This window comes from Lycorma delicatula, chromosome 2, assembly GCF_047948215.1.
Source record: "Lycorma delicatula isolate Av1 chromosome 2, ASM4794821v1, whole genome shotgun sequence".
Lineage (NCBI taxonomy): Eukaryota > Metazoa > Arthropoda > Insecta > Hemiptera > Fulgoridae > Lycorma > Lycorma delicatula.
In genome coordinates, this window is record NC_134456.1 from 36,341,159 (window position 1) to 36,368,462 (window position 27,304).

At 28.3% G+C, this 27,304-nt stretch overlaps 1 protein-coding gene across 5 annotated transcripts in view; it reads left to right on the plus strand.

The window, feature by feature from the left end:
- The window catches only part of LOC142320647 (glycerol kinase 3-like), a 37,644-nt gene extending 11,911 nt beyond the window's left edge, over nt 1–25,733 (plus strand). For 3 of the 5 annotated variants that reach the window (XM_075358680.1, XM_075358683.1, XM_075358682.1), the window contains 8 exons: nt 3,071–3,173; nt 8,746–8,856; nt 10,490–10,602; nt 13,729–13,872; nt 15,757–15,962; nt 18,170–18,307; nt 22,672–22,764; nt 24,951–25,551. In XM_075358680.1, the coding sequence (XP_075214795.1) occupies nt 3,071–3,173; nt 8,746–8,856; nt 10,490–10,602; nt 13,729–13,872; nt 15,757–15,962; nt 18,170–18,307; nt 22,672–22,764; nt 24,951–25,045 (1,003 nt within the window). In that variant the 3' untranslated portion in view covers nt 25,046–25,551. Of the gene's footprint in view, nt 1–3,070; nt 3,174–8,745; nt 8,857–10,489; nt 10,603–13,728; nt 13,873–15,756; nt 15,963–18,169; nt 18,308–22,671; nt 22,765–24,950; nt 25,552–25,579 lie in introns of those variants that run through there. The other 2 variants (XM_075358681.1, XM_075358684.1) reach the window with 2 other exon arrangements.
- Nucleotides 25,734–27,304: the final 1,571 nt, after the last annotated feature.

Here is a 27,304-nt window from a genome sequence, read left to right on the forward strand (position 1 = left end):
TTCAGCAAGGTTTTGCTATTATAAAACCTAACTATGCAACTGCTGCATACCGAGGTATCTTTGATCTTTCAGTACTCTTTATTTATTTATTTATTTATTTATTTTATCATATTCACTACTAACTTTCTTGGTCAAAATAATATTTTTATGTAATTTACTTTTATTTATCATTTATATTAATGCGTCATGTGACCTTATAAGTAATTATAAGGTCACATTGATTGATAATTACCTATCCTACCTTATAATTACTTATAAGTAATTATAAGGTCACATTGTTGCTTGGTACAGTAAAGAAGTTTATGATAAAATTTGTTTAAATGTTTATATTCTATTGTCATTGTATTGTTTTATTTTCTTCAACATATTTTGAGAAATAAAAAACAGTACTAAGCTTAAAATGTGCTCAGAAATGTTAAATAATAAATTATTTGATTTTTATCAGAAAAAGAAGAAATTAAGTGACATTTGAAATTTCTTTACGCACAACTGCTTTAATATGATATTTATTATTTATTAAGCTTATATAAATTGTTGACTGTTAATGGCATTCATACATAACATTAATACATTCTAATTGTATTCAATATATTAATTTGTACAAAAAATATGCCTAAAGAGCATGTAATAAATACTTGGAATTGATCATTTTTTATTAATATAATTAAAGATTTTTCATGAACCACATATAGCTACTCTTATTCTTGCTTCTAGCAGATTAATTTAATTTCTTTCCTAGTTTTTATGTGATTTATTGAAGTTTTTAACAATTTTGTGATGTAGTCTTTTCCTCCTTATTGATATATCTCATTATTATCTTTAATAAATTCTTGGGGTATGAATTGATGAATTGCTATTTTTATATGCCAGCACTGTACATCTTTTTTTATAATTTTTTTATAATACTATTAGTAATTAGAGGTAAAACATTTTCTTTTTTAGAATTTAATGAAACTATATTTACTAATATCTGATTACTGTGATGTTCTTATAGTAAACTTGTTAATATTTGATTTTTTGTTTAAAGGAATTATTGGAACAATTTTCTCATGCATTAATGAGTTTATGCTTTTACATGTACCTAATTTTAAACCTTTAAAAAAGCTGTTTATATTATCTTCTATAATTTAGTTATATGTTATTTATATATTCAAAACAAAAGAAATTAAACAATTATGTTATTTGATTTTCACAAAATTATCTAAAAAAAAACACAGCAGCTGTTTTGGTTCGAGTAGATATCAGGTATCAAACAAAATACAAGAGTTGTGTATCTGTACACAGTATAAAACATAGGTTCTGTATACCAGAACAGCTGTTTTTTTAGATAATTTTGTGAAAATTAAATATCATTTGTTTAATTTCTTTTGTTAATATGGAATTTATCTTTAACAGCTTCATCTATCTATTACACTCAAAACTGATAAAATAAGATAGTGCTGAAACCTTTATTTAGTTCTAAAGTTAAATAAAGTTGAACGTAAAAAACTTGTATAGTATTGAATTAGTTGTATAATAGATACTAGTTAGTAGAGGTGGTATTTGTAACATTTTTTGTACAGATTGGAGTTCACTCTCAGGGTACCTCATGCATCAGATTTGAAAAGTTTTTCTATATCATTTTGAAATTTAAAAAATATCTTGTTGGTGAGTAGGATAGATCCTTGAAATACAGAATGTCTAAATAACAATGCATTTTTCAGGAAAAAAACAAAAAGATAATGTTATAGCTTCAATTAACACCCAATTTTGTAATTTTTTCAAATGTTCAAAGCGAACGCATGACTGATTAAAAAGCTGTTTGTAAGAAAGAACAAAAATATGTAAAAATCAATTGTAAAAGAATAAACTATATGAAGTATGGTATATTGGAAATGAAATAGTTGTTTACCACCAGTGATGGTTGGTGATTTTTAGTTCATTTATTGCCTTTAGTTTTCCAAGTGATTGGAATTCACATCAGATTTAATCACCGATTTTAATAAATTTGGTACTGTAGATTCTCAGGATGGAATTCCTCTCAGTACTCTCTTCATTCAGATGGTCTCATTTATAGGGCCATTTTTGTCTGCTTATTTCTTTAAAAAAAAGTTTGTCTTCTGATTTTTAGTAAAATCTTTATCTGCTTATTTCTTAACCTAAATTCACCAGAAACTTATATTATATATATATATATATATATATATATATATATATATATTTATTCATCAGGCTGAAATAGCTATTAGAATAATGTTGCCCAGTGATGACCTCTTTGTCTGATGCTTAATTTTGTTCTGACTGAATCTGAATAAAATGATGAAGTTCAATTATATTAATAAATAACTATTAGAGCATGTTTCATTGTCAATAACTGTTATAATAATTTGTTCTTTGCACCTCTGATTTCCTCTTTACTGTAGCTAGTACCATGGTTTTTTTTCATATTTAATAATTGTTTTTATGTAAATTAAAATTAAAAATTGAAAATTAGAAGTATTTTTACAAACTGTTGGATGTTACTAAGACATTTTATATGATATTCTGAAATTATAAATTCATGGATGTGTGCTTCCACAGCGAGTTGAGGAAGAAATTAAACTTTTGTAAAAGTATTTTTTAGACGATGTCAAAATGTTTTCTGCATCTTTTTAATCATAGAATAGATTTATTTTATAGATTAAAAGGAACATTTTTTGAATTGATCAACATTACTTAGAACAATGTTGAAGTTTTAAGTTTATGAGATTATAAGATTGCAAAACTGAAATTTGAATTATGACAGCTTCAGTCTTCACATTAATCTGTCATCTGTGTCACAACTTATGAATTCTTTCTGTCCATATTTAATATCCCTTTTGGCATGAGGTGGGTTAAATAATAACTGTTAAGATAGAAATTGGTGGAGGTATATTTTTATATTGATTGCATTTATTGCCTTGTATCTTTAATTTACATTATACATCTGAGACGGAAGAATTGGTTTCCATATGTTGATGATAGCAATGATGAGATGCAGCTTTTAGGCTGATGCATGTTAGACATTATAGATTTTTGTTTGTGATAATGCTTTATAGTTTTTGATTTCCAGGTTTTTTGGCATCCCAATGCATATTCTTCCAGAAATTAAGAGTAGTTCTGAAATATATGGGTATTTATCTGATGGTAGTCTAAAAGGTATTCCAATATCAGGGGTAAGTTGAAAAAATTTGTTTCTCTGTTGTAGTAGAAATCTGATTAATAGCAACTTAAAGATAATAGTGAATCATATCAAAAGTTAATTAATATTTTTATGAATAAATGCTTTTTACTAGTTTGATGTAGTAGTGGTTTTTAGTGGTTTAGCACCCGTGAAACATAATTTTACCTTGATATATTTTTTTTAAACAGAATAACATTTCTGGAAAGGGTTTTAGCTAGGACTCAATTCACGGTTACTCTTCTGGGGGCTTAGCTGCAATGGTTAACTATATACACTGTCACGGTTATTCAGGAGGAAAGAGAAATAATTTGGGAACTGATTCTAGAGCATGAAATACAGAAAAAAAATTCTTATTAACATATGTCCAAAAACACCTAATTATCAAGTTATGGCTAGGAAAAAATTCTTTGGATTTCAGTCCCTGGTGAAATGAGGTCGTACTGAAATGGAACAAATCAGGTCCCAGAATTGTGTCTCCTGTAGTTTTCACGGACTACTAAAACAAAAAAAACTTTGTGATGAAAAACAGATTTTTTAGATTTGAATTACAATAATTTTTTGTTAAATGATTAATAAGTACCTATGTACATTTTATTATCAAAACCTTTAGAGAATTTAATTCTAAGAAAATGGATGTAAAGTTACGAAAAACCAAAATAGTCAATTTTTATTTAAAAATAAAACAGAACAAAACTTAACAGAAAAATGTTAAGAATTAGTAAAAATTAAAAACAGTAAATAATATGCCCTTTCATGCCAGAAATCATATCTGGGAGAAATTATCTGGAATTTTGAAACAATGAATTTCATTCAGTGCTTGAAAATTTCCTATTGGTGAAATGAATTGAAATATACTATCAACTTGATGGAGCACCAACATATTTCACAAATGAAGTAAGACAATTTTTAGATGAAAGATTTACTGGTTGCTACAGGAGATATAGCTTTGGGGCTTTTTTTCAATTTTTTAGGTTAAAAAACATAAGAAACCATCAAGTTTATCCTTTATGTAACGTCCTAAAAATTTCAGTATGACCTCATTTCATCAGGATAACTGAAATCCAGGGGAAATTTTTCACTAGCCATAACTCAATTACAATTTCCAATCTCCATGGCCAAGTGGTAGCATCTTGGCCTTTCATCCAGAGGTTCTGGGTTTGAATCCCAGGTTGAATACCGGTCAGGTATGTCATTTTTTATATGCTTCAAAATTCCATTTACTTATCTCAGACAAGCTTCAAGGTTATGTGGTGATATCATCACGCAAAAAAAAGAAAAAAATGTTTTCGGACATGTGTTTGTGTGAAAGTTTTTCTTTATTTCAAGCTCTAGAATCAGTCCCAAATTATTTACCTTTCTTCCTGAATCATTCTGTGTAAAAAGTTAGGACTGAGACTATAAAAATTACAACAAAAATCAGGAATAATTTATTCATATTTAAGCTTCTACACTGTTATGCTTCAACATGATACACCATTTAGATCGGTTTTGAAGGTTGTCAAAAGCCCAAGAGAAGCCTTCTTTTGGAATCGCCTTTAGGATATTTGTAACTCTTTCTCAATGATATTTATTGATTTGTACCATTCCCCCTTCACGGGCATCTTGATTTTAGGAAATAGATATAGTCCCCAGGGGGATATCTGGCAAGTATCTGGAGGATGCTCCAGTATTATCATCTATCATTTGACCAAAAACTGCTACACAGTGATGGCTGTGTGAGCTGGTGCATTGTTGTGAAGCAGGAACCAATCCTTGGTTTTATGAAAATTCTGTCATGTACGACAAACTTGGTCTAATAAACATTTTAGGACATCTTGATAGTCAGCAGAAGTAATACCTCCACAAAAATATTTTCCAACTCAAACCATTATCCTAAATAGATTTGTTTATGTTGTTCATAAGGCTTCTCTCGACAAGTTACAAACTTACATATGATTGCGTTACTAGTTGTGATTTTATATTCTCAGGCCTGAAACTTTTTGTATTTATGTATTTTGCATGCTCAGCAGTCTGAATCAGAATATGATTTTTATGGAAGTTTTTTTTTAATTTTGTCTAGAAAAATTTATTGTATGAATGTGGTGTAGTTTTTTTAAAAAAATATTTTGTTGGTCTTTTTTATTTCGAGTTCTAATAAACTCAAAATAAAAATTAGTATTTATATTTAATTAAGAAATAAAACATTTAATTAAATTTAAAGACAGAATTTTAAATTTAATTCTTCTTCTACTTAATTAGATTTAATTTTGAAAAAATAAAAGCTTTTAGCGTAGTATTTTTTTTTTGTAATTTCTCCAAAATATTGTCAGAATAGAGAGAATATTGCATTTAGAATGTTGCCTAGCCAGAGTCCCTTTGGTAAACAGAGTTATGACATCACTTAAAGTTTTTGTAGCCTTGACATATCTGCACATTGAATAGTGCATTTGATTAGTGAAAATGGCAACAGGAAACCACTTCTCTTCTCCTGTTTTTAATAAGCTTGGGCACAGATTGGTTTTGTCTTGAAAATGGCTGTGCCAGTTTGAGAAGTGGTTTGTACCTCATGCTAAATTGCTTACAACCCTTTTGTTTATGGCCCTTTGATTTCCAATTTACTTATATTAATACACATTAGGGAGCAGTGAGTGAAGGTATTGTGTAGGTTATTCATGTACTATATTCCAAACAGTTCTTTTGCTTACTTCAGTTCATAATCTGATGGCCATATAAATTACCAATAGCGCCATTTACCTGCAACAAGCAATTTGAATCATATCTAAAATAGTAAAATTTCATTTCATAAGTGCATTTCACTAGGTACATTTCTATGCAAAATTTTATAAACTGATCTAGTTATTTTAATTAATGTTTGGACTGTAAGTAAAATTTATTCCTAAAATCCAGTTTTGGATACATTGTAAAGGGTATTATTCCTTACTATTTTCCCCTTATATTTTTCACATTCAGTGGTAAAATAAACTATGTTAAATGTGTTACATTTAATGCAATTCCAATAAATTTATTTTTCCAGGTATAAACATCATGTAAATTTATCATTAGCATTACTTCCTTCAGTTATTTTAGTTACTTTCCTTCAGTAAAAATTTATTACTATAATTTAGTTTTAAAATTACTTCATTTAAAACTTATTTAGAAAAACAATTCCCATGCACAATTAAAATCAAAATATAAATAATAGTCATTTTTATCTTGTGCAATATTTACTGAACTGGGATTTTTGATGTTAATCTTAAGATTTCATAAAAGCTAATAAGTTATTTATTGTAGTGTTTTTATAAACAACCTGCTTCACTTGATTACTGAACTAACAATTGTCTTCAAATTCTGGAAAAACAAGGAAAGATTATTCAATATACTAGAGTAAACTTCAAAATTATGAAATTTTTTTAATTGAAGTCATGTTTGATGAACATTTAACAGAAAGAATGTTGGAATTAAGCCTATTAGGAAAGAATTTTTTATGCTGAATTTTCTACTATTTTGTATGAATAGGCAGCCAGTAAAATGGTTAAGAATTGCAATTATATATTTAAAACCGGCCCCAGGGAATAAAATTTAAAATGAAAAGCAAAAAAATATTATTAAATTACTTAAATTTATTGATTCTTGACTGCAGTGCTTCTGAAAAAGAAATTTTTCAATGTTGCAATGTAATTTCAAAGTCTTTGTTCAAAATACTCACCATATGCCACTATAAAAAGTTCATTACAGAAATTCATCTTCAAAAAACTTCTTGCAGTTCTCAAACTGGAATCCTGGCAATCTCTTGTATGTTGCCTTTCAACTCTTCCAATGTCCATGGGTTGTTGTTCTTGTAGACTATCCCTTTCAGATAAGGCCAGAGGTAAAAATCATACAGCGATAAGTCTGGAAATTGGGTTAGCCACAAGTCCTTACTGATTGTTCTGTCCTTCATGAAATTTCAGTGGATTCAAGTGAGAGACCAATCAGAAGTATGGCAAGACACACCGTCTTGTTGGAAGTATCCATAAGAAAGTACTTCTGAAGTCAAGTTATGGTCGTAAATAGATGTTGGTATTAACAGTCTCCTCAAAGAATATTGGTCTGATGATCCGGCTCCTAAAAATTGCTTTCCAAACACCAATTTTTAAATCATGGAGTGGTTTCTGATGACTTTCATTTGAGTTTTGTGTAGCACAGTGCTGCATATTCAAAGGATTAATGTAGCCTGATAAGTAGACCCACACTTCATCTGATGAAATGAAGAAAAAAGGATCAAGGAATCCTTAGCTAATATTCTGTAAGAGCCACTAGCAGTAATTTACTCATTTGCCCTTGTCATGTAGTGTTAATTCGTGCACAACAATCCCATGATAGACTTTCATTTGTAAACTATGACATGTACGTTGATACAGTGTTTGAGAAACTCCTGTGTGTTAGGCTAATCATTGTGTTGACTTGTGAGAACTCCTTCCAATATGATTCATTATGTCAGCGACAACTTCCAGAGGTTAAACAGTTAGTTATTTCACTCTCTTTGCATTGGTAACAGAGCCAGTTGTTCTCCACTTTTTCACTAAATCTTGAATTGTTGATTTTGCTGAACATTACTTCTAGGATGTCCCTTGAAAACTTTCACGAACTAAATTTATTGAAATTGTACGAGAACATATTCCTCCACAATGAAAACATGCTGCTCAATTGAATACACCATGATACACAAACACTAAAATCTCACTGAAAACGGCAAGGGAAGGTTAAAGACTTATGATTGAGTCAGTGACCTTCAACTAATACACATGCATGGCAAACATATCATCTTCTGACACAGTACATGTCAGAAGATACTGTGTCAAGATGGCTTTATTTGGTTCATTCGGTGTTATGGTTATCATTTTCTATCATATTCAAAACTATTTCTAAAAGATTTTGTTTTTTTCCATTGCATTGAAGATATTGTATATTTTTTTGCTTTTTTCATTGCACTAGAAGTATTAGTGAATTTCTGTTTCATTACTTACACTTAAAAAAAATTTGTCTAATATTAAACTATCTAAACGTTATTAGTACCTTTAATTTATAGAATTAAATTCTTTAAAAATAATCCTTTTTTTTAAAGACAAGAGACTGTGTAAAAAGATTTAGATTAAGATTAACATAAAAGATAGATTGGTATAAATAGTTAAAAAAAGCAAAGTGAAATAAAAAATACTTTTATGACTTTTATGAAATACTTTTACTGTGCTTTGCTAGATGCATAAACTTTTATTTATGATATTATCCCCAAAATTTAACTTTGGAAAGCACAGTATTAAGACATATAGTATATATACTATATGGAAACTTTTTGAGTGAAAGTTGATGTCCAATAAAGAAATTAACCCTGTTAAATCTTTCTACAGGACATCAGCTTGTCTGATAGTCGCATTTCTTTGATCTGTTGTGTGCATTTTTTGTTTGCTAAGTATAAAATGCAAAACATTTAAAAAAAATATTTTTACCTTTTTGCTTCCTTTAATTTTGTTATAGTGTTTGTTAGAATTTGTGTTGCTCTTATCATGATGATTGAAATTGATGATGATAATGTTGACTGTATTAAGTGTTTAGGAGATCAGCAGTCTGCTCTTGTGGGACAAATGTGTTTTCTTCAGGGACAGGCTAAGAATACGTATGGAACAGGCTGTTTTCTTCTTTATAATACTGGAACATTGGTAATTAACTTTTATCTTTATTTGATTTTTCCTTTTTTTTAAAATTATTTTAATGGAGTTTTTTCTGCTGACTAGGAAGTTTTCATTAAGCGTCTGAAAATTTTGAGGGGTTTCATGATGCAAACAGCTGATTAAAAGAACATTTTTTTAAATTAAGAAATTAGAAAAATTTTTTAAATTAAAGATTTTTATCATCCCATTAATTAAATGTTTTCAGCTGTGCATAGTTTTCATTGTGACTAGTGTGGTTGTTGTTGAATTGTGATTCAAGAGTAAGTTAATGAACTGATAGTGTTTTTAATTGTAAATCTTCAGAAAGTGGTTAAAAAATACATTAAAGTTATTGAACTGTATTTGGTCATTCATTGTTTCAACATTATGTGCTTATAGGTTTTGTATTTTTCAGCTAATAAGTATTTTATTCTTTTTTTAAGCATATTAGAGGATTTTTTTTTGTAATTCTCATAGCCATGGCTTTATAATCTATTTATTTTTATTGTTCCTAGTATGTAACTTTTAAGTTATACCCTGTTTTCTAGTAAAGAACTTTGTGGAGTTAAATTGCTGTGGTTTGCCTGTCTACTCTTGGACCATTGTGTTTAGTAAGAGAATACTGTGTATAGTGTTTTGTTTAATTCTTTTTTTAAAGCTCTTTTGTATTTTTGCTCTTATAATTTTTTGAAGCATATTTTTTCAGAATAGTTGCTTAATATATGTCAGACTGATATATATGTTTTAATTAAGTTGTCTATCTGTTTTCCTTACCTTTATTTTGTGTAGAAGTTAGTTTGTAAACTGACAGACTTGGCTCAAACCTTGTAAACTTTTGTGTAAGTTTTTAAATACTATCTTCCCAGTTAAAAAAAAGCTACACATTGTAACCTTTACTGGAATACTGATATACAAGTAAATAAAATTAAAAATTTAAAAAACCCACAACAGAAAACAAATTAATTAGAAAGACTTAAAAACATTCAAAAGTTGTTTTGAAGAAACACATCTACTGCAGCACTCCCTGGTGGTCTATAATTGTAAAACTAATTTAAGAATCTGCTCTGAGGTGATACCTATGTAATGCAAAAAACCGCATCAAAATCGGCCCAGCTGTTTTAGAGAAACACATCAACTACAACGCCCTTTAGTGGCCTATAACCATAAAACATGTTTCAGAACCTGCTCTGAAGTGATACCTATGTAATGTAAAAAACCGCATTGAAATCGGTCCAGCAGTTTTTGAGGAAAATGATAACAAACATATACACAAACAAAGACACGCACAACTCTTACTCCAAACGCATTACTGTCTCCATTCTGTTGTGAGTAAAAACAAAAGCAATAATCACAGATGAAAACTACCTATAGGCAGGTGAAAACATACTAATGTGAATAAAAGAACCCTTGTTTCTTGAAAAAAACTTAAGTTAAAAAATTAATAATTGTGCATATTTTAAGATATCAAAAAATTTGCACAAAGTTAATTTATAACAAAAGTTTTTTTGATAATAGTTAAAAAAAACTTTCAGATAAGAAACTCATAAAAAAAAAAATAGTATCTAATTTAGATATAATACTTTATATATGTCAGGTGATATTAAAGATGATTTGTTATGCTATTTATGATTGTGGGTTTCAGTTAATACAATCTACTCATGGCCTGTTGACAACTGTTGCTTACAAACTTGGAAAAAAGGCTCCAGTTGTATATGCATTAGAAGGTTCGATAGCAGTTGCAGGTGTTGGATTAAGGTAAAAAATAGTTAAATAGTTGTAATAAAATTTGGTATAAATTCTTTGAATAGTCATCTTAGTTAATTTATCAGGCCTTGTAATAGTCCTTTTTTTAAGACATTGTTTTAAAATCTTCAATTATAAAACATTGAATTTATAATGCTGATGCTTATTTTTACTAAGGTACAAATAATAACCGATAATGCATTGGTAATGTATTAGTCACAAAGAAAAATCCTATTTTTGATGAATAGTGTTTGGTTGGTTGGTCTTTGACAAATCACTTGACCAAAACCCTTAGTAATTACATTACTAGGATTTAAACCTTAGAACTCTTGACTTCAAAATCAGCTGATTTACAACAACGAGTTTACCACTAGACCAACCTGGTTGGTCAAAGTAGAAGGGTCAATATAAACCAGACATTTAGTTTGGTCTAGTTTCTCTGAAGTTTTACTCATTTTTCTCAATGCATGAAGAATTTATCGGAGCCATTCTTCATAAAAAGTTTAAGGACATGTCACAAGCTAGTTGCACACAACTGCTCTACTTCATTATTACTCTGGTATCAATGTCCTCCCAGTGTGCTCCTTCAGTGCCCCAAATAAAAAGAAATCGCAAGGGGGTAAATTTGGACTATGCAGGGGATGTTACTACACTTCATTTACACTCATACATATCATCTTCATTCATCCTCTGAAGTATTATCTGAACGGTAGTTACCGGAGGCTAAACAGGAAAAAGAGAGAAAGAGAGAGAGGGGATGTTATAAGATTTTAGTATTTATCATTTAATAAATAGATATTATATTAAATTAATATAATTTTAATTCAGTATGAAACAATCTAAGATTAATTGGATTAACAAAATAATATTTTCATAAAAATAATTTTTTTATTAAAACTTTTTAATGAAATAAAAAAATGGTTATCCTTAGATTTAAAATTACTAAACTAGAATAAAGAGAACTGTATGAGTTATTTAAAAGTTATTTTGTCTTCAGATTTTCAGAACTTTTAGAACTCTTATAATTGCATATAAAAAAATAGTGACTGGTATTGAAAAAACGTACCTTAAGATACCTTAACATATCTTGGATGATGCATCCGAGATATTAGATTGTCTAAAATGGAAAGATGATAAAAGTGAATTGGGCTGTGAAGCTTAAGCAAGTATGGTAAAAGTGTGTTAAAATTTCAGGTTGAATGAGACCTCCACCAGATCCAATTAAGATTGATTCTGAGTTTTATGTTTAGTTCTAGAATTTAGTAATTAAGTTAGTGATGGTACTTATTGTATGAAAATCCAAACTATGTATTAGTATCAGTGTGAGGGAAAATGTTACTGAAATAGATGTTTCAATTTCTGTCACAAAAAAGTGAAAACAATCCAATTTTTAATGGAAAACAATTTGGGTTTCATGAAGGTAAAACTACTGTAAATTCAACTTCTACCTTAATCTCTCATGTGCTATATTGGATGGGTTGGATAGCACCTTAACATGTTGTACAACCTGACTCAGCCTTCAGTTACATGGTACATTCTCTTTTGGAAATTAAAAATTTTGATGTTTGTGGTACGGTCCACAATATTTTGATTTTATGTTATCTTTAATAGATTTAAACTGGAAAAAGTAATATATCCAGTAGAGGTACACTACACTTTCAGGAGTACCACAGGATCCAAGATCTACAGTGTCTTGATTTGCATTAATGATTTCCCTATTAATTTAAAGGTGAATCATGTACAGATTTTACCAAAGGAATAATTAAATCTCCTAATTTAAAGGAAAACACCATGTAGAATGTTTGTCCACTCTGTCATGTTTTCATTCACTTGTTTTAATGGTTTGGGTTAACTAGGATCATTGTAATTGCTCAAAAACTAATTTTTCGTAAGTTATTTATTTTAGCAACCGCAGACTTAAGCATTCAAATGTAGTTACTTTTTTGTAGCATATAAAAAATATCGTCTCTCACTAGGATTTGAACCCAGAATCTCTACCATTCTTCTAACTGCCATGACAGGATGGTTACAATAAAAAAGTTTATAATTTTAATTTTTGTCAATTATAAATTGATAAAGTTAGGCTTAAGTTAGGGAGAACATATTTCCCTTTTTTCATATAAATGTTTAGTGATTAAATTCAAAATGATTTTAGAAGGATCTGATAATCAAAATAAGTTGAAGAGAGCAATTTTCAACATTAGCAGCAATTCCAATGTGTCCAATTGTAAGGTATCTATGATAATGTACCATGTATCATTTCTTTTAGAAACTAGATTTAAGATTATCTTTTTGGGCCAAATCACTGCAGTGAGAATATTTTAGACTTAAAGGTAGTTAGAAATCTGAGAAGAGTTGATTAAAATTATGTGGCAGAAGTCTATCAAAAAGTTTTAATTATCTATCATAGTAGCAATGTGTATTAAAAACTGGTTATAATTATTAAGAAAAATGAAGAAACTTTTCTTTTTTTTTTAAATGTAGATCGCAGTTGCAGTATGAGAATTAATCTGATGTTACACCCTCAGAAGAAACATATACTAAAGCTATTTGAGTATAGTAACAATACATGGACTTAACGATTTATTACATCTGACTGGTTATAGTAATAGTATTTATTGTAGAAATGTTATGAATAAATGTAAATAAAACTTTTAATATTTATGAAGATTAAGTAATTATTTCCATGCTTGTTTGATAGTACATGTGCATAAACTATTTCAAAGTATGTTCATGAGCTTATTTTTAATTTTGCCTATTTGCTACAGGTTTCTTTACAGATGATGAAAACATTTTAATTCAGATGCATTGTACTTTTTTTCATATTAGCATGATCAGTCATTTTTCTAAGAGCTTGAGTAAGTTAGTTAGATTTTATAATCAGAAATAACTGTAAAACAGTACTATAAAGTCAAGTATTGCTTTTTGTGAAATAAGATAACTTTAAAACATATACAACATATTGTGCTGCTGTGTGAAATTAGCCATATGCATTGCAGGAAATATACAATTCTAAGTGGCTAATTACTGTTAATTTAGATTTTTCTTTTTTTTAAAGACATATATATATATATAGAGTATGAGTATATACTCGTATTACCATCTTTGTGTATTGTTAATCTACATATTTATTTGCAGGTGGTTGCGGGATAATTTAAAATTGCTTGATAATGTGGCAGAATCTGGTGAATTAGCGCAGAAAGCAAAAAATAGAGGACAAGTAACATTTGTCCCTGCATTTTCTGGATTATATGCTCCATATTGGAGAAAAGATGCTAGAGGGTAATTTATCAATAAATTTCAGCAATTTTTTATCTAATTCTTGTCAAAATTTACATCATTAATGTAAATAGTATTATGACAGTAAAACATGTGTGTTAGGCGTTATGACCATTAGTATTTTATATTCTTTTCATTTCTGATGAGCATGAATCATGGAATCAGTATTTTCATGAATTATTTATTATAGTATTAGTATTTTTATGTAAGAAAACTGTTATTTTAGTGAAACATTTTACTGTAATTAACCTATTCTCATGAAGATTCAGTTAATGAAACTATCCTGTAGGAGTTTGGTGGTTCTGTTTTCTTGGAATATCTATAGAATGGGATCCTGAGTATAAAAGAACATGAAATGTATTTGATTGATCAGTTATGGGTTATGAAAGTAAAGAAATGTTAGATTGCTGAAAAGTATAGAAGGTATGACTACAGTAGCGTATATAACTGTTGAAATTAAATAATGAAAATGAAATACTAAAAAAAAATCTTTGTATTTCAAAAAGTTAACTTTTTTAATGCCAATATATTTCTACTTCTATTATTCAGAGAAAAAACTGTAATTGTCAGAAGTTATAAAAACACTGAAAATGGAGAATTCTAAATGAAACTTATATCTCAGTAGGTTAAGAGCTATTAAAATTAGTGTAACCATAAATACTTAAGTTCTTTCTGTCTTTTAGATGTCATAACTGAAGGATTGTAGGTGTCCTGACATGAGACCCAAATCACTTCAAAAATAACTTATCTGTTCTCAAGAATCCTCTACAAACTTATTTAGGAAAAGTGAAGATTGAAGTAGTTCCTTAGTTTTCATTAGTATTATATAATATAATATGTGTTGTATGTATTTAAGTAAGAGTCTGCTTTTTTTAAGAAGTGCCTTTAACCTGAACAATTTTTTTGTAGTCTCTGGGTTAGAAATAAAGAACCCCAAAAAAAGTCTTCATAAGCAGATCTACACCCATCAAACCTTACAAATATCAAGCTGCAGTTGTTCACTTAGGTTCCACATCCTTACACAGACCCAACAGACATCCAACTGAAGCCTAAACACCACCAGAAAGAAAAAGATCAACTTTTAGAGAAAAAAAGTGGATTGTGTGAAAGGGGCATATATGTTACAGTAAGAGAATAGAACAAGATAAATAAACCTCATTTAAAAACGACATAAAGGCTTCCTGCTGGCTGTGAGCTTCCATTCCACCTTCAACCCCTTAAGAGATTAGGGTAAATTAATTTCTTTATTGTTTTTTCTAAAAAAATAATAGAATATTCTTATTACTATTTTTTACTTGGAAGTGTATTCATTCAATTATTTAAAAACAAAATTTTAGCTTTTTTGTTAGAAATTCTGTTCAATCAGTTTTGCTTAATATTTAAATACAGACCTTTGACTTAGGTAGAAGATACATTGGTCGAGGGTCAGATAGTAAATTAAAACTATTTAAATATACTAAAAATAAAGTAGTTTAGTAGTTTTTACTGAACTTGTTTCCTAAACAAGTTAGTTAAATTTTAAAGATACTAAATTAAAACTACCAGAATAAGAGAAATAAACCAAAATCATAGTGATACAGTATAGACTTTGGGAGTTGGAGGGAGAAGAGTGCTAATTAGTTTGTGTTTTTTATTATACTTTACCTAAATTTATTGATAAACATATTCACATATTCAAAAGTATAAATTTAATAAAAATTGACTAAGGTCTCTTAAATGTACTGAAGTTTTACTTTGGACAAAATTATATTTTATAATATTTCATTTGCTGGTACTCTTTTCCTAAAAGGAAACAAAATTTGTTGGTAGAAATAATTCTGTTATTTTGATTATTGTTGACGTTGATGTGGTAGTTTTGTTTATTATAAAATTGTTTGTTTCCTTTAGGGTAATATGTGGTATAACAGAAGAAACTTCAAAAGAGAACATAATATTAGCAGCTTTAGAAGCAGTTTGTTTTCAAACTTGTGATATTCTTGATGCAATGAATAAAGACTGTGGTATCCCTTTAACCCGCCTATTAGTTGATGGTGGATTAACAAGCAATAATTTTACAATGCAGATGCAAGCTGATTTATGTGGTATCCCTGTTGGTAAGTGATATATTTATTTTAAAGATGATTAGAAAAAGTTAATCATTGTAAAGAATTTTGGCAGTTTTCATCACTGGATTAAAAAAAAGTCAGAATTTAAAAGTTGTGGGTGCAGTAAACTTGTATTGCTCTCCATAAACTTCCTTGTTTTCTTTTGAATATATATATTTTTGCAACAGATTAATTATATGTCATCCAGTTTAATAGAAATCGTGTATATTATTCAGATCACTGCTTAGTGTAATCCATTGCTCACCTTTCCCATTGTGATAATGTGTAATAATCTTCTCCTATACTCATTTTGAAAAGGTAAAGTTTCAGTATGTACCTAACATCATTATTATATACGTATAGGTATCTTGGCACATTATTCTTTATCTTGTAAAGTTGAATGTGAGATCAGCCATGTTCAATATATATTATTTCCCAGAATGAGTGAATTGAGCAACCTCCTTTATTAAATGCAGATACATCTTTACCAATATACATGCAGGATTTAAAAGAATCCATTTATAATTGTAATGACTAAATAAAAATAGATCAAACAAGAAGTAGTGCCATTATTTATTTATTTTATACATGGTAACTGGACACAAAGCAGTACCACCACTTAATTTGTACAGCTATGTACCAACTCAATTTTTATGATGAGAAATGAATTTTGTAGCATATGAAAGATACCAAGGCTGTGAGATTGGAACCCAGAACCTTCCAAATGAGATATTGTTGCACCGTTAAAAATGATCAAAAAATTTACTTATTCTGGTAAAATATAAAAAATATACCATTGATCTATTTCTTTTAATAGTAGCAGTAGACTTGAAAAGATGTTAATTTTGTATCAGGCACTAAAGTAATCTTTTTGAAAAAGAAAGATATCAAGGAAAGATAATATTTTGATGTATGGTCTCTCTTATATAAGAGTGAGCAAACATTTTTGTTTACTCATCATAAGAGCCGTAAGAAATTAAAATTAGAATTATTTAAATATACTAAAAATAAAGTAGGTTAGTAGTTTTTACTAAAGTAATTTCTTAAAGTTTAGAGATACTAAATTAAAACTACCAGAATAAGGTAAATAAACCAAAATCATAGATATAATATAGACTTTGGGAGTTGGAGAAAGAAGAGTGCTAATCAGTTTGTTTTTTTATTATACTTTACCTAAATTTATTGATAAACATACTCACATATTCAAAAGTATAAATTTAAAAAGAATTGACTAAGGTCTCTTAAATGTATTGAAGTTATATTTTGGACAAAATTATGTTTTATAATATTTCTTTTCCTGGTACTCTTTTCCTCAAAGGAAACAAAACTTTTTGGTAGAAATAATTCTGTTATTTTGATTATTGTTAATGTGGGTAGTTTTGTTTATTATAAAATTTTTTGTTTCCTGTAGGGTAAAAATCCTAGTGAGGTGGTATAGACTTTGGAAATTGAAAGAGAGAGGAGTGCTAAAAGAGTAGAAGAAACAAAGATGATCAGGAAAGAAGACATAGGAAACAAAGAAGTCGAAAAGAAATAAAGATAAAAAAAATGTAGCATTAAAATTTATTTAAAGCAAATGCAGTCACTTCTACTTAGGAATATGAGACTCTTTATTTCCATTAAAATAGAAGAGGAAGAAACTTGTTGCACACCTAGATAATCATTATTTAGACTGAGATATGTTTAGCAGAAATAAAGTAAATTGGCTAGCCATAACTTACCCATTGCTGCTACAACTCAATTACTGCATGTAAAGTAAAAAAGCTAATATCAGACTAAGGGAAATTACATTGTGTCAGATCTCAGTTTTTTATTTGCATCAGTTCCTCCTGTTGTTAGATTCTCAGAAACGGTGATCATTTTATAATATCAGTAACTACATGCTATTTTTGTTACTTTCATTAGCTGACATTTTCAGTATGAACATTTCTGTATTAAATTAACAATTTTCTTGATTTAAGTTGTTTCATTTCATAATTACATTAAGATGTGATACATTTCATGAAATACATGAGTTTTTTATATTTCTGCTATACATAAGTATATTAAAATATTCGGTATAGCAAAAGTAACTCGGTTAAATACTTTTTTCATTTTTTTTTTATTGAACTGTATTAAAACCATTTACCTATTTTTTTCAAGTATTGTAGCTTCAAAAAATAGATGTTAATAAGAAATACTATACAAGATTTAAAAAAAAGTTTTTTCATTTTTAGTGCGACCAATTATGGCAGAAACAACTGCACTTGGAGCTGCAATGGCAGCTGGTTGTGCTGAAGGGATTGAGGTTTGGGATTTGGTTAACATGCACACTGTTCCTAGTGATGTGTTTTTTCCTACTATTACTGATGATGGTAAGTAATATCATGTAAAATGTTTTTTTAACCAATGAATGATAGTATTGAGCTCTTTTAACCCTGACATTTTCTTTATAGACTTGTCTTTATTAATGTATTCTTCTTCTATCATCTAATCCTCATTGATTGCTGTTGATCTATTTGCCAATAAGCAACACACTTGACTTCATCAGTTTTGCATATTTTTTGATCCAGTAATTTCTTTAATTTCATTTTTATTATTTTTAACTGCAATTTCATATTTTTATTACTATTTTTATTTACGAGCATTGTATAAAATGGCAATTTAAACAATCCAGTAATTTTGTATGATGGACTGGTCCTGCAGGTTTTAAAAATTCTACTGCAGATTTGATGATAAAAGAGAGGAAATAAAATGCATCGTATTCCTAGATATGTTTTCTCTCTATTGATATTGGTTCCATCTGTATAAATGCTTTATTTTATTTGTCTACTGCTTTAGCAATAACAGTGTAACAAAATTAATACAGCAGTGTTATATTTCATTACTGTTTCAGTAATGTTTGTATTAAAACTTTAAACTTTTCATAAGAATGATAAAAGAAATTATATTTAAAAGAAGACTTCAGATTTAAAAATATTTTTTTGTTAATAGAGCTCTAAAAAATATCCGATTACAAACATATTTTAAAATAAGAAAGCACTCTGTTAACTCCATGAGAATTTTTCAAGCAGTAAAATACTTTGAGGCTAGTCAATGATAACAAGGCACACAATCTTCAGAAATATTTATGATTGAATAGAATATGTTAAGTGATGCTTAAAAAATATCTTGTCACCATTGTAAACATTTAATACTAATATAATAATGAATGTTAATAATTGTATTTTCAGCACAAAGATATTTAACAATAGACTTAAATGATTCAAATTAATAATAATAGTAAATTAATGATAATTGGGAGTAAGTAACTCATAATGAATAGTTTACCATAATAAAAAGTACATCCATATTTATATTTATTTATTTATTACATCTTAGTTATGATGTAAGAAGTAATTTTTTATTCTATGAAATTTTGTATTACATTTACAGTCTTAATAGTTTTTATATTTAAAAAATAATATGACCTTTAGTGGAAATTTCAAGTTCAATTGAACTTGAATGTGAATTCAGAGTAGTATGATTTTATATTACATAGTGTTCTGTTGTTTATAATACTTTTTAAATTCATAAGTTAAACTTAAACTGGGGAAGAAAGAAAAAGAGGTGAATAGTGAGACGGATGTTTTATGCAAAGAAGGAGAAACTGCAACTTGAGACAAAATGCCTGCCCTGAACATAGTTTCAGTGGTGCCCATTTCACCTCTTTTATCTTGAAAAATTTTCACATTTTTGTCCAGAGTGGGAGCAGCTTATTACTGATCAACAGTTTCGCCAACTTTAGTTTATATTGCAACAATCTGCTACCTTTCAGAAAGTTTAAAGAACTATCTGAAAATAGCTCAGGCTTTCTAAAGGAACATTCCCATCACCTTCCTAAGAACTGTGTGGTGAGTGGAATGCTACTGAACTACAAATTGTTTAGCCATCCTCCAATGCAGGATATATATCTTATTTACTGCACTCTGTTGTTTAAAACCTGTCACTTTAAATTGTAGTAAGTATTAAAAGCCTTGTTAAATTTCTTTCTACCTACTAATATTAAAGAGTTGGTTTTATTTGCCTTTTACTGGAGTGACTAGTATAATGTTTGAAATGAGAGAACAACTACTTCTTGAAATGGTTGTTTTGTGTATTTGTTTATTCGCCACCTTTTTATATTAATAAAATTTAAAAGTTTCAGTTTTTGCATTTAAAAGTTCTGCTTTTGCATTGTGTTACCTCACTTCACTTAGTTTACAGCTGCTTAGCCTGTTAAAATTATTTATTCTTAATATACAAAACTTTGTTTTGAACAGTTCAGTAACCTGCTGTTTTAATGTTGTAAATATTTCTTTAAAGCTATTTGCTTTGATTTCTTTCTCTCTGTTTACAATTTCCTATGTCACACTTATAGCCAGTTTCCTTTAAGTGCTGTTGATTGTTTTGAAAATTCTATCTAGATCAGTCTAGCAGTTTCTTCCCAATGTGCTCAACCATATTTTCCTTAAATCTTATTTAAAGCTTCATGCCATATCCAGTGTAGTTGTCATTCGGTTACTATACTAAATAAATAGCGACTTGCTGATTTAGCTCTTTATTGGTTTAAACTTTCCTGTCAATATCTAATGTCAAAGGTCGTAGTATCTTCCTTGAGCACTTATTTTCAAGTCTGAGCAGCCTCTTTTTACTGCCAGTATGATGACATTGTCAGTAACTTGGATGATGAATCAAGTTTCAACCATACAACACTCGTGGGCTTATTTTGTTGTTATAAATTTTCATCTTTAGTTTTTCTGAACAAATATTCATTGTGCAACATTTTTTGGAATGACCCAAGCATCTTTAACTGTTCTTGTAACCTCTACTGTCCTATTATTAATATCAGACAGCATTACTCCTAAATATTTTAAATACTGCATGTATGTCAAATACTTCTTCCTCTTCCTCAAAAGGGCCTATATCTCAAAGTTAAAAATTACTTTGCTAGTGATTGTGTATCTAACCTTATTTATAACCTAACCTGTCTTATTCCCTTTTCTAATAACTTCATAACTACACAATCTTCACTTCTATGAAGTTTATTGATAAGATCTATATAAGTCAGTACATTATATAATTTATCTTTATCACATTTTACCAGATATTCTATATTCATCTTACCACTTTCTCTAAAAATCATGTGTGTACTAAAAAATCATGAGAAAGAGCACATCCCCAAGAGGTCATCATTCTTCCTTCTAAATAACTTTTTGTAAGATTGGGTTTTTTGTAAATCCAAACTTTTGTATTATGTGTCACAGCTTATATTTTTGTAAGCTTTCTTGAAATTTTTAAACAGATGGTGGACACCTGGCTCATATGCCCCACCTCTTCTCTACAAGAGAGAATTTTGTTTGTAGACTATCCTGTTCAAAAACTGCATTGTATTTTTTTCTCTCACTTATGCCAATATCCTTTGTAGCAAGATTATTACTGTAAATGTTGTACACACTGATAATCGCAGAAATACATCCCTATAGTTACCATAAATATTCTGTGTTCTTTCTTATAGATGGGAACTATCAGTACTTCTTCCCAAACTTTAACTATTTTCTCTTTTCTCTATACTACAAGAATAAGGTCATACATCTCTTTAATCAGGTTTACTCCTTTCTCTTCAACTAATTCACCCAAAATATAATTTACACTTTCTAACTTAGTTTACAACTTTTGAATTCTCTGAATTTCATTCATTGAAAGGCTCTAGTTAGTTTCCTCCACTTTTTCTATAAGGTATTCCTTAACTCTTCCATATCTTAGATTCATTATATTCAAGTATTTTAATATGAGATGGAATAAAAATTAAAAATAAGAAAATGCAATTATCCTAGGAGAATGAAATTTATCCAAATCTTTTGATATAAACCTGTATTTCAACACCTGAATATTGCTTCTTTTTTTTGACTGAAGTCAAACATTGTGAGTAATGTTAATTACAAAGTATACAATTTTGCCCTAGATAATATTCATTATGTAACTCACTCTTCTTGTTTTCTTTTTTTAAATTTTTATAGCTATTCTTACTGAATTGAACTATCATGAACTTTGAACTAGATATGTATTACTTTGATTTTGATACTAACAATAATGCTAAATTGATCTAGAGTAGTGGTTGGAAATAGACCATTCTTACTGAATTGAACTGTTATGTACTTTGAAATAAATACTGTGATTTTGACATTAACAATGAACATAATCTACCTAACAAAGAATTTTCTTTAAACCTTTAATCCTATTCATCTTGTCCAGTCTCAGACCAATGAAGACGTCATTGAATACTCTTCAGGTCTCAGACCTTTAAATCCAGTTATAAGTAATTACTATTTTAACTGAATTTGACTTTGGCCTCGCAAAAAATATAAATTATATTGCTGATTAACCTTAACAGCAGGTTTAGTATGTATTCTTGATGATTGTGCTGAGTGAAAAAAATGTAGTGATAATGTATAAAATACTGCTAGTTTTTTAAACATCTGTCACTATAAATGCTTGTCTGTTTTTTTTTTATGTATAAAAATAAGAAAGAAATTGATTAATTAAAAAATTCTACGTAATTAAAAAGTGAAAAAAGTTTTTAATGAGGACTGATATTTTATGGTTCAAAAAGGAGGTGGATTACAAAAATTGTTGTTAAAGCTGTTTTTTGTGTTTCTTTTTTTTGCTTTTTTACACAATAATATTTTGGGTTTAATATTTGTACATTTTATTTTTTCAGCCAGAGAGGTAAAATATGCTAGATGGAAAAAGGCCATTCAAAGAAGTTTAAACTGGTCACTTCCAACTGGAAAGATACAGCCAGAACGCTTGAGTATATTTTATTTTAATAATATTTATTTAATTTTGATAATTATTGAGTAGAACAATTTTCCTGACTGAAAATACCTTGAGCTTATTTTGAGTTAGCTAATTTTGTTGTTTAATGCTAAACATCTATGGAATGTAGAATATGCCTGCAGAAAATCCAGTTCATATAGTGATTAGCATATTGGCTTCTAAATGTGCTGGTCCTGAGTTAAATTATCAGCAAGGATTGGGGTTTTTCTCATCATTTCTTATTATTTTTCTCTTTTTGTCTTACCAATCACATCTTCTTAAAATATGTGTGAAAAGCTTATCTAATTTTGAAGTAATAAAATATTTATTTATTTTTATTATATATATATATATATATATATATATATATATATATATATTTTCTTATATATATATATATATATATATATATATATGAAAATACCTCTCCAATTTATGCCACCAAATTAGTTGTGCATACATATGGACTTAATTAATACATTTATTGATTAAAAAACTTAAATACTAAGCAGGAACTAGTACTTCTTATAATTAGAAATACTACAAGTTAATTTTTCATGCTTTATGCTTGAAAAATCTAAATATAAAGTATTTCATTTACTTTCTACAAATTGTGTGCTTGCTAAGCATAAAGCATTGTGCTTAATTTTTATTATTAACATTTATTGTTAAGCCCAGGGAATAAAAACTTAAATATTTCTTCATGGGTCATCCATATTAAACTTAATTTACACTTAGCAAAGGGATTTATTGTATTTTCTTTTATTTTTCTCTTTTTTTCATGTAGTAAATCAGTATTTAACTGTGTTTATTAAATTATATTTTAATGATTCTTCACATTTAGTATTCCCAGTTGTACGTCAAGTACATACAACATAAAAACTCAATTATCTTTCATACTTCCTATGGGTATTTTTTATTCATTATTACAATAAAAAATTAAAATCCGTTTTTCTTAATCTGTATTGACAGGTAGTTGCACTAATTAGTTTTAAATTCAAAGCTACTGCTCCTTTTTTTTGTAATAATTATTATTACTCCTGATATGATTTATATAATTAATAAAGAGATTTTATATAAAAGTATGGTGGAATAGTTATTGTACAATGTCTTGGCAATCTTCAAGTTGTTCAGGAAGGTTCAATGTTCTGTATTTATTATTAAATTATTTGTATTGAGAATAATAAAGTAATGTCTATGTAAACTTCTTTTTATTATAATTTACTTTCATCGATTGAATAAATTAGAAGTGTATTTAATATTTTACATTAACAACAATCTCTTTTTTATTTAAAATTTTACCTTGAACTCCATCCTTAATATTTACCCTAGCTCAGTTTTTATCTGATTTATATTAACTTTCATGATTATTTCTAATATATTCTATATTTATTTTCTTGACTTCTTAACTAGTCTAGATTGTTTTCTTTGAGAGTAATGATGTTCATTATACAGCCAATATCTGTGTGAATGGAGAGAAGATGTCACTTACAATGCCAAAAAAAGTACCTCAGTAGGCTTGGTGTGGTGATATATATGACAGTCTGTTTGTCTCATTGAGAAAGGCAGCAGGAAAGACTTCATTTCTCATTTCTTAAAACTGATACAGGCTGCTTCTTTTGGTATGCTAAAAAACTGATGCTCAGCTATTCTTAGGAGTTAAGCATGAGTCAACTTGTCTTGTGAAGGCTCCTATAACCATTACATATTGCTTTTAACATACATACATACATGAAAAAGCATAATAAAAAATTAGGAAAAATAGTATTGAATTAATGAAAATATAATACATGCTATGAGAAAAGTACACACCACGTAGCTTGGGAATGTTGTCAGTATAGGGAATGAGAAGTTTTCAAAAAAAAAATATTTAGAACATACCCATCCTGGATGAAAAAAAGAGAAGTTTGTTCCTTTTTCCAGAAGCTGGGTGAAACGGGTGTAAAATTGAGATACTTAGCAACTGGGTATGAGATGATGTTTGTTGAAATCCATTTGTATGTTGAGTGATAAATAAGTGAGTTGATCATAAATAAGTGAGTTGATCATAAATAAGTTTTTACTTAAAAGTCTCCTATAATGATTTGCTTTGTCATCCTATAACTTGCTTTGTTTTATATTGACGGAAATACTTGTAAAAGTTATTTTACAGTGTTCACATGTTCTTTAAATTTTTTTCAGGTTTGGGTCAAAGAATTGTAGCCTCAATTCCAGCTGGAATTTTTCTAATTACAACCGCTGCAATACTGTATACTGCCAATCGTTTACAGGATTGAAGATATGTTTATATTTCTAGTCCAAAAAAGGTAATCATTCTCTTGTTGAATTATGGATGATAAGTGTTAAACTTTAATGTATCACTGGTTGACAGGAAGAATGTATTTATTATCTCCAAGTTCCTTTTGTAAACTATCATTTCTTGATATGTCTAAATTTGGATATCTTTTACTTCAACAAACTTATTTTAATAAATTTATGATTTTGTGCTCAAGATTGTAATCAAAGTAAAATTAAGTTTTTCTTTTAATTATTTATTGTGGCTCTGCTATATTGACTACACAAAAGAAAACAAATGTAAGAATATTTTTGTTTTTCTATAGGTACTTCCTGACATTTAATATTATTGATGTATTGATCAAAAGCAAGATGTGCAGTTATTAAAATAGTTTTGTTCCCTAATGCTGATGAAAGTTTAAATGCAATTTCATGTATTTTTTATAGGATTTACTGTAATTCATACAATATTAAATAAATTATGTAACTAAATCTAATCAATCTGTACTGGGTGTCTTTTTTTTGTTTTGTTTCAGTTGAGTAGTTGCATCGTTTACATTTTAATGTATTCTCAGCATTAATAATCCAACAATATATTTATGTTAGGCTTCTCATTATGCTTAACATTCTAATTATATATAATACAACTGATAAAGACCAATATTAAAAAAAAATTATTTATTTAGAAGACTTTTTTTACATACCTTAGTTTTTCATACCTTTGTGCACATGCATATATACTTAAAAAACTTAATTTAATATTTATATATATATATATATACTAGCATCCCTGTCACGGTTTCACCCACACTATATGGTTACTTGCATTTCCCATCACAATCAGGGGATAGGATGTTCAGGGAATCAGTATGAATGCTTGGTTCACTCACCTTTCCCATCAAGCCAGGGGCTCTACCCTGTGGATCCTCCTGAGTTCATTAAACTCATGCTTGTGAGAATAATAATAACGATTAATAAGAATTAAAGCCTGTTCAATTTATAGAAATTATAAGTTATTGTCATTTTAATTATCTCTTATAATCAGGAATGAGGAAAATTTGCAGTAATTGTTCAAAATTTTTTTACCTTTCTTCATCCCTTTCAAAGTTTAATTTAAAAAATCCAGAAGTTTGTTTTTATATACTCACATGACAATTACACACCAAAAATCAAGTTGCTATTTTCATTTGTTACACAGAGATTAAAAAAATATTTAAATAATTTAAACTATAGTAAAATTTAATGTTACCCCCATTTTAATCTTTTTAACATGGAATTTCTAAAAATTTAGAAATTGGTTTTTTGATATTTACGTGAAGATTACACTCACCAAAAATCAAGTTGATATCTTCATTTGTTACAGAGAAATAAAAAAAAAGTAGTTGAATTGCATTGTTACTCCATTTTAACCCTTTAAACTTGGAATTTCAAAAATTCCTTTCTGAGTGCATTTGCATCATTAGAAGAACTTGTATACGAATTTTCATCAATTATATTCAGTAGTTTTCGCTAGGTGTTGATGAATCAGTCTTGTTAGGGCTAGTTGTTTTATAGTTACACATACATATAATCATCATATTTTCTAATTTTTAGACATTGAACGCATCCTATATTTATTTCATATTTTGTAGAAAATTAAATGCTTAAGTATTTTCATTAGCAAATATTTTAATTTATATCATATTACATTGAAAAAATTAATAAACAATGTAGGTGGTAATGAAAATAGGTCAGGATTTCATTTGTTTTATTGTGGCCTAATAACTTACTTTTCATAATGGCCAACATAAAAATGATTGTTGATAAATTAGTTAAAAATATTACCTCTTAACACTGAAATTAGGAATAAGATATTCTGGACACTTTAGATGGAGGTAAGTTATTTTTACACGGATTTGAATACTAGATCGTGGATACCGGTGTTCTTTGGTGGTTGGGTTTCAATTAACCACACATCTCAGGAATGGTCGAACTGAGAATGTACAAGACTATACTTCATTTACACTCATACATATCATCCTCATTCATCCTCTGAAGAATTATCTAAACGGTAGTTACCGGAGGCTAAACAGGAAAAAGAAAGAAAGAAAGATGGAGGTAAGATAATTTCTCTAGTCAACCAGCAGTAAAGATTTATAGTTGATATGTATAAAATTTAAATCACAGTCTGATTGATCATACAATGAGAATACATCATAAAAATATATTAATAAATTATGAATAGCATATATTTTCCAGTTGTTTACATTATAAGATGCTCA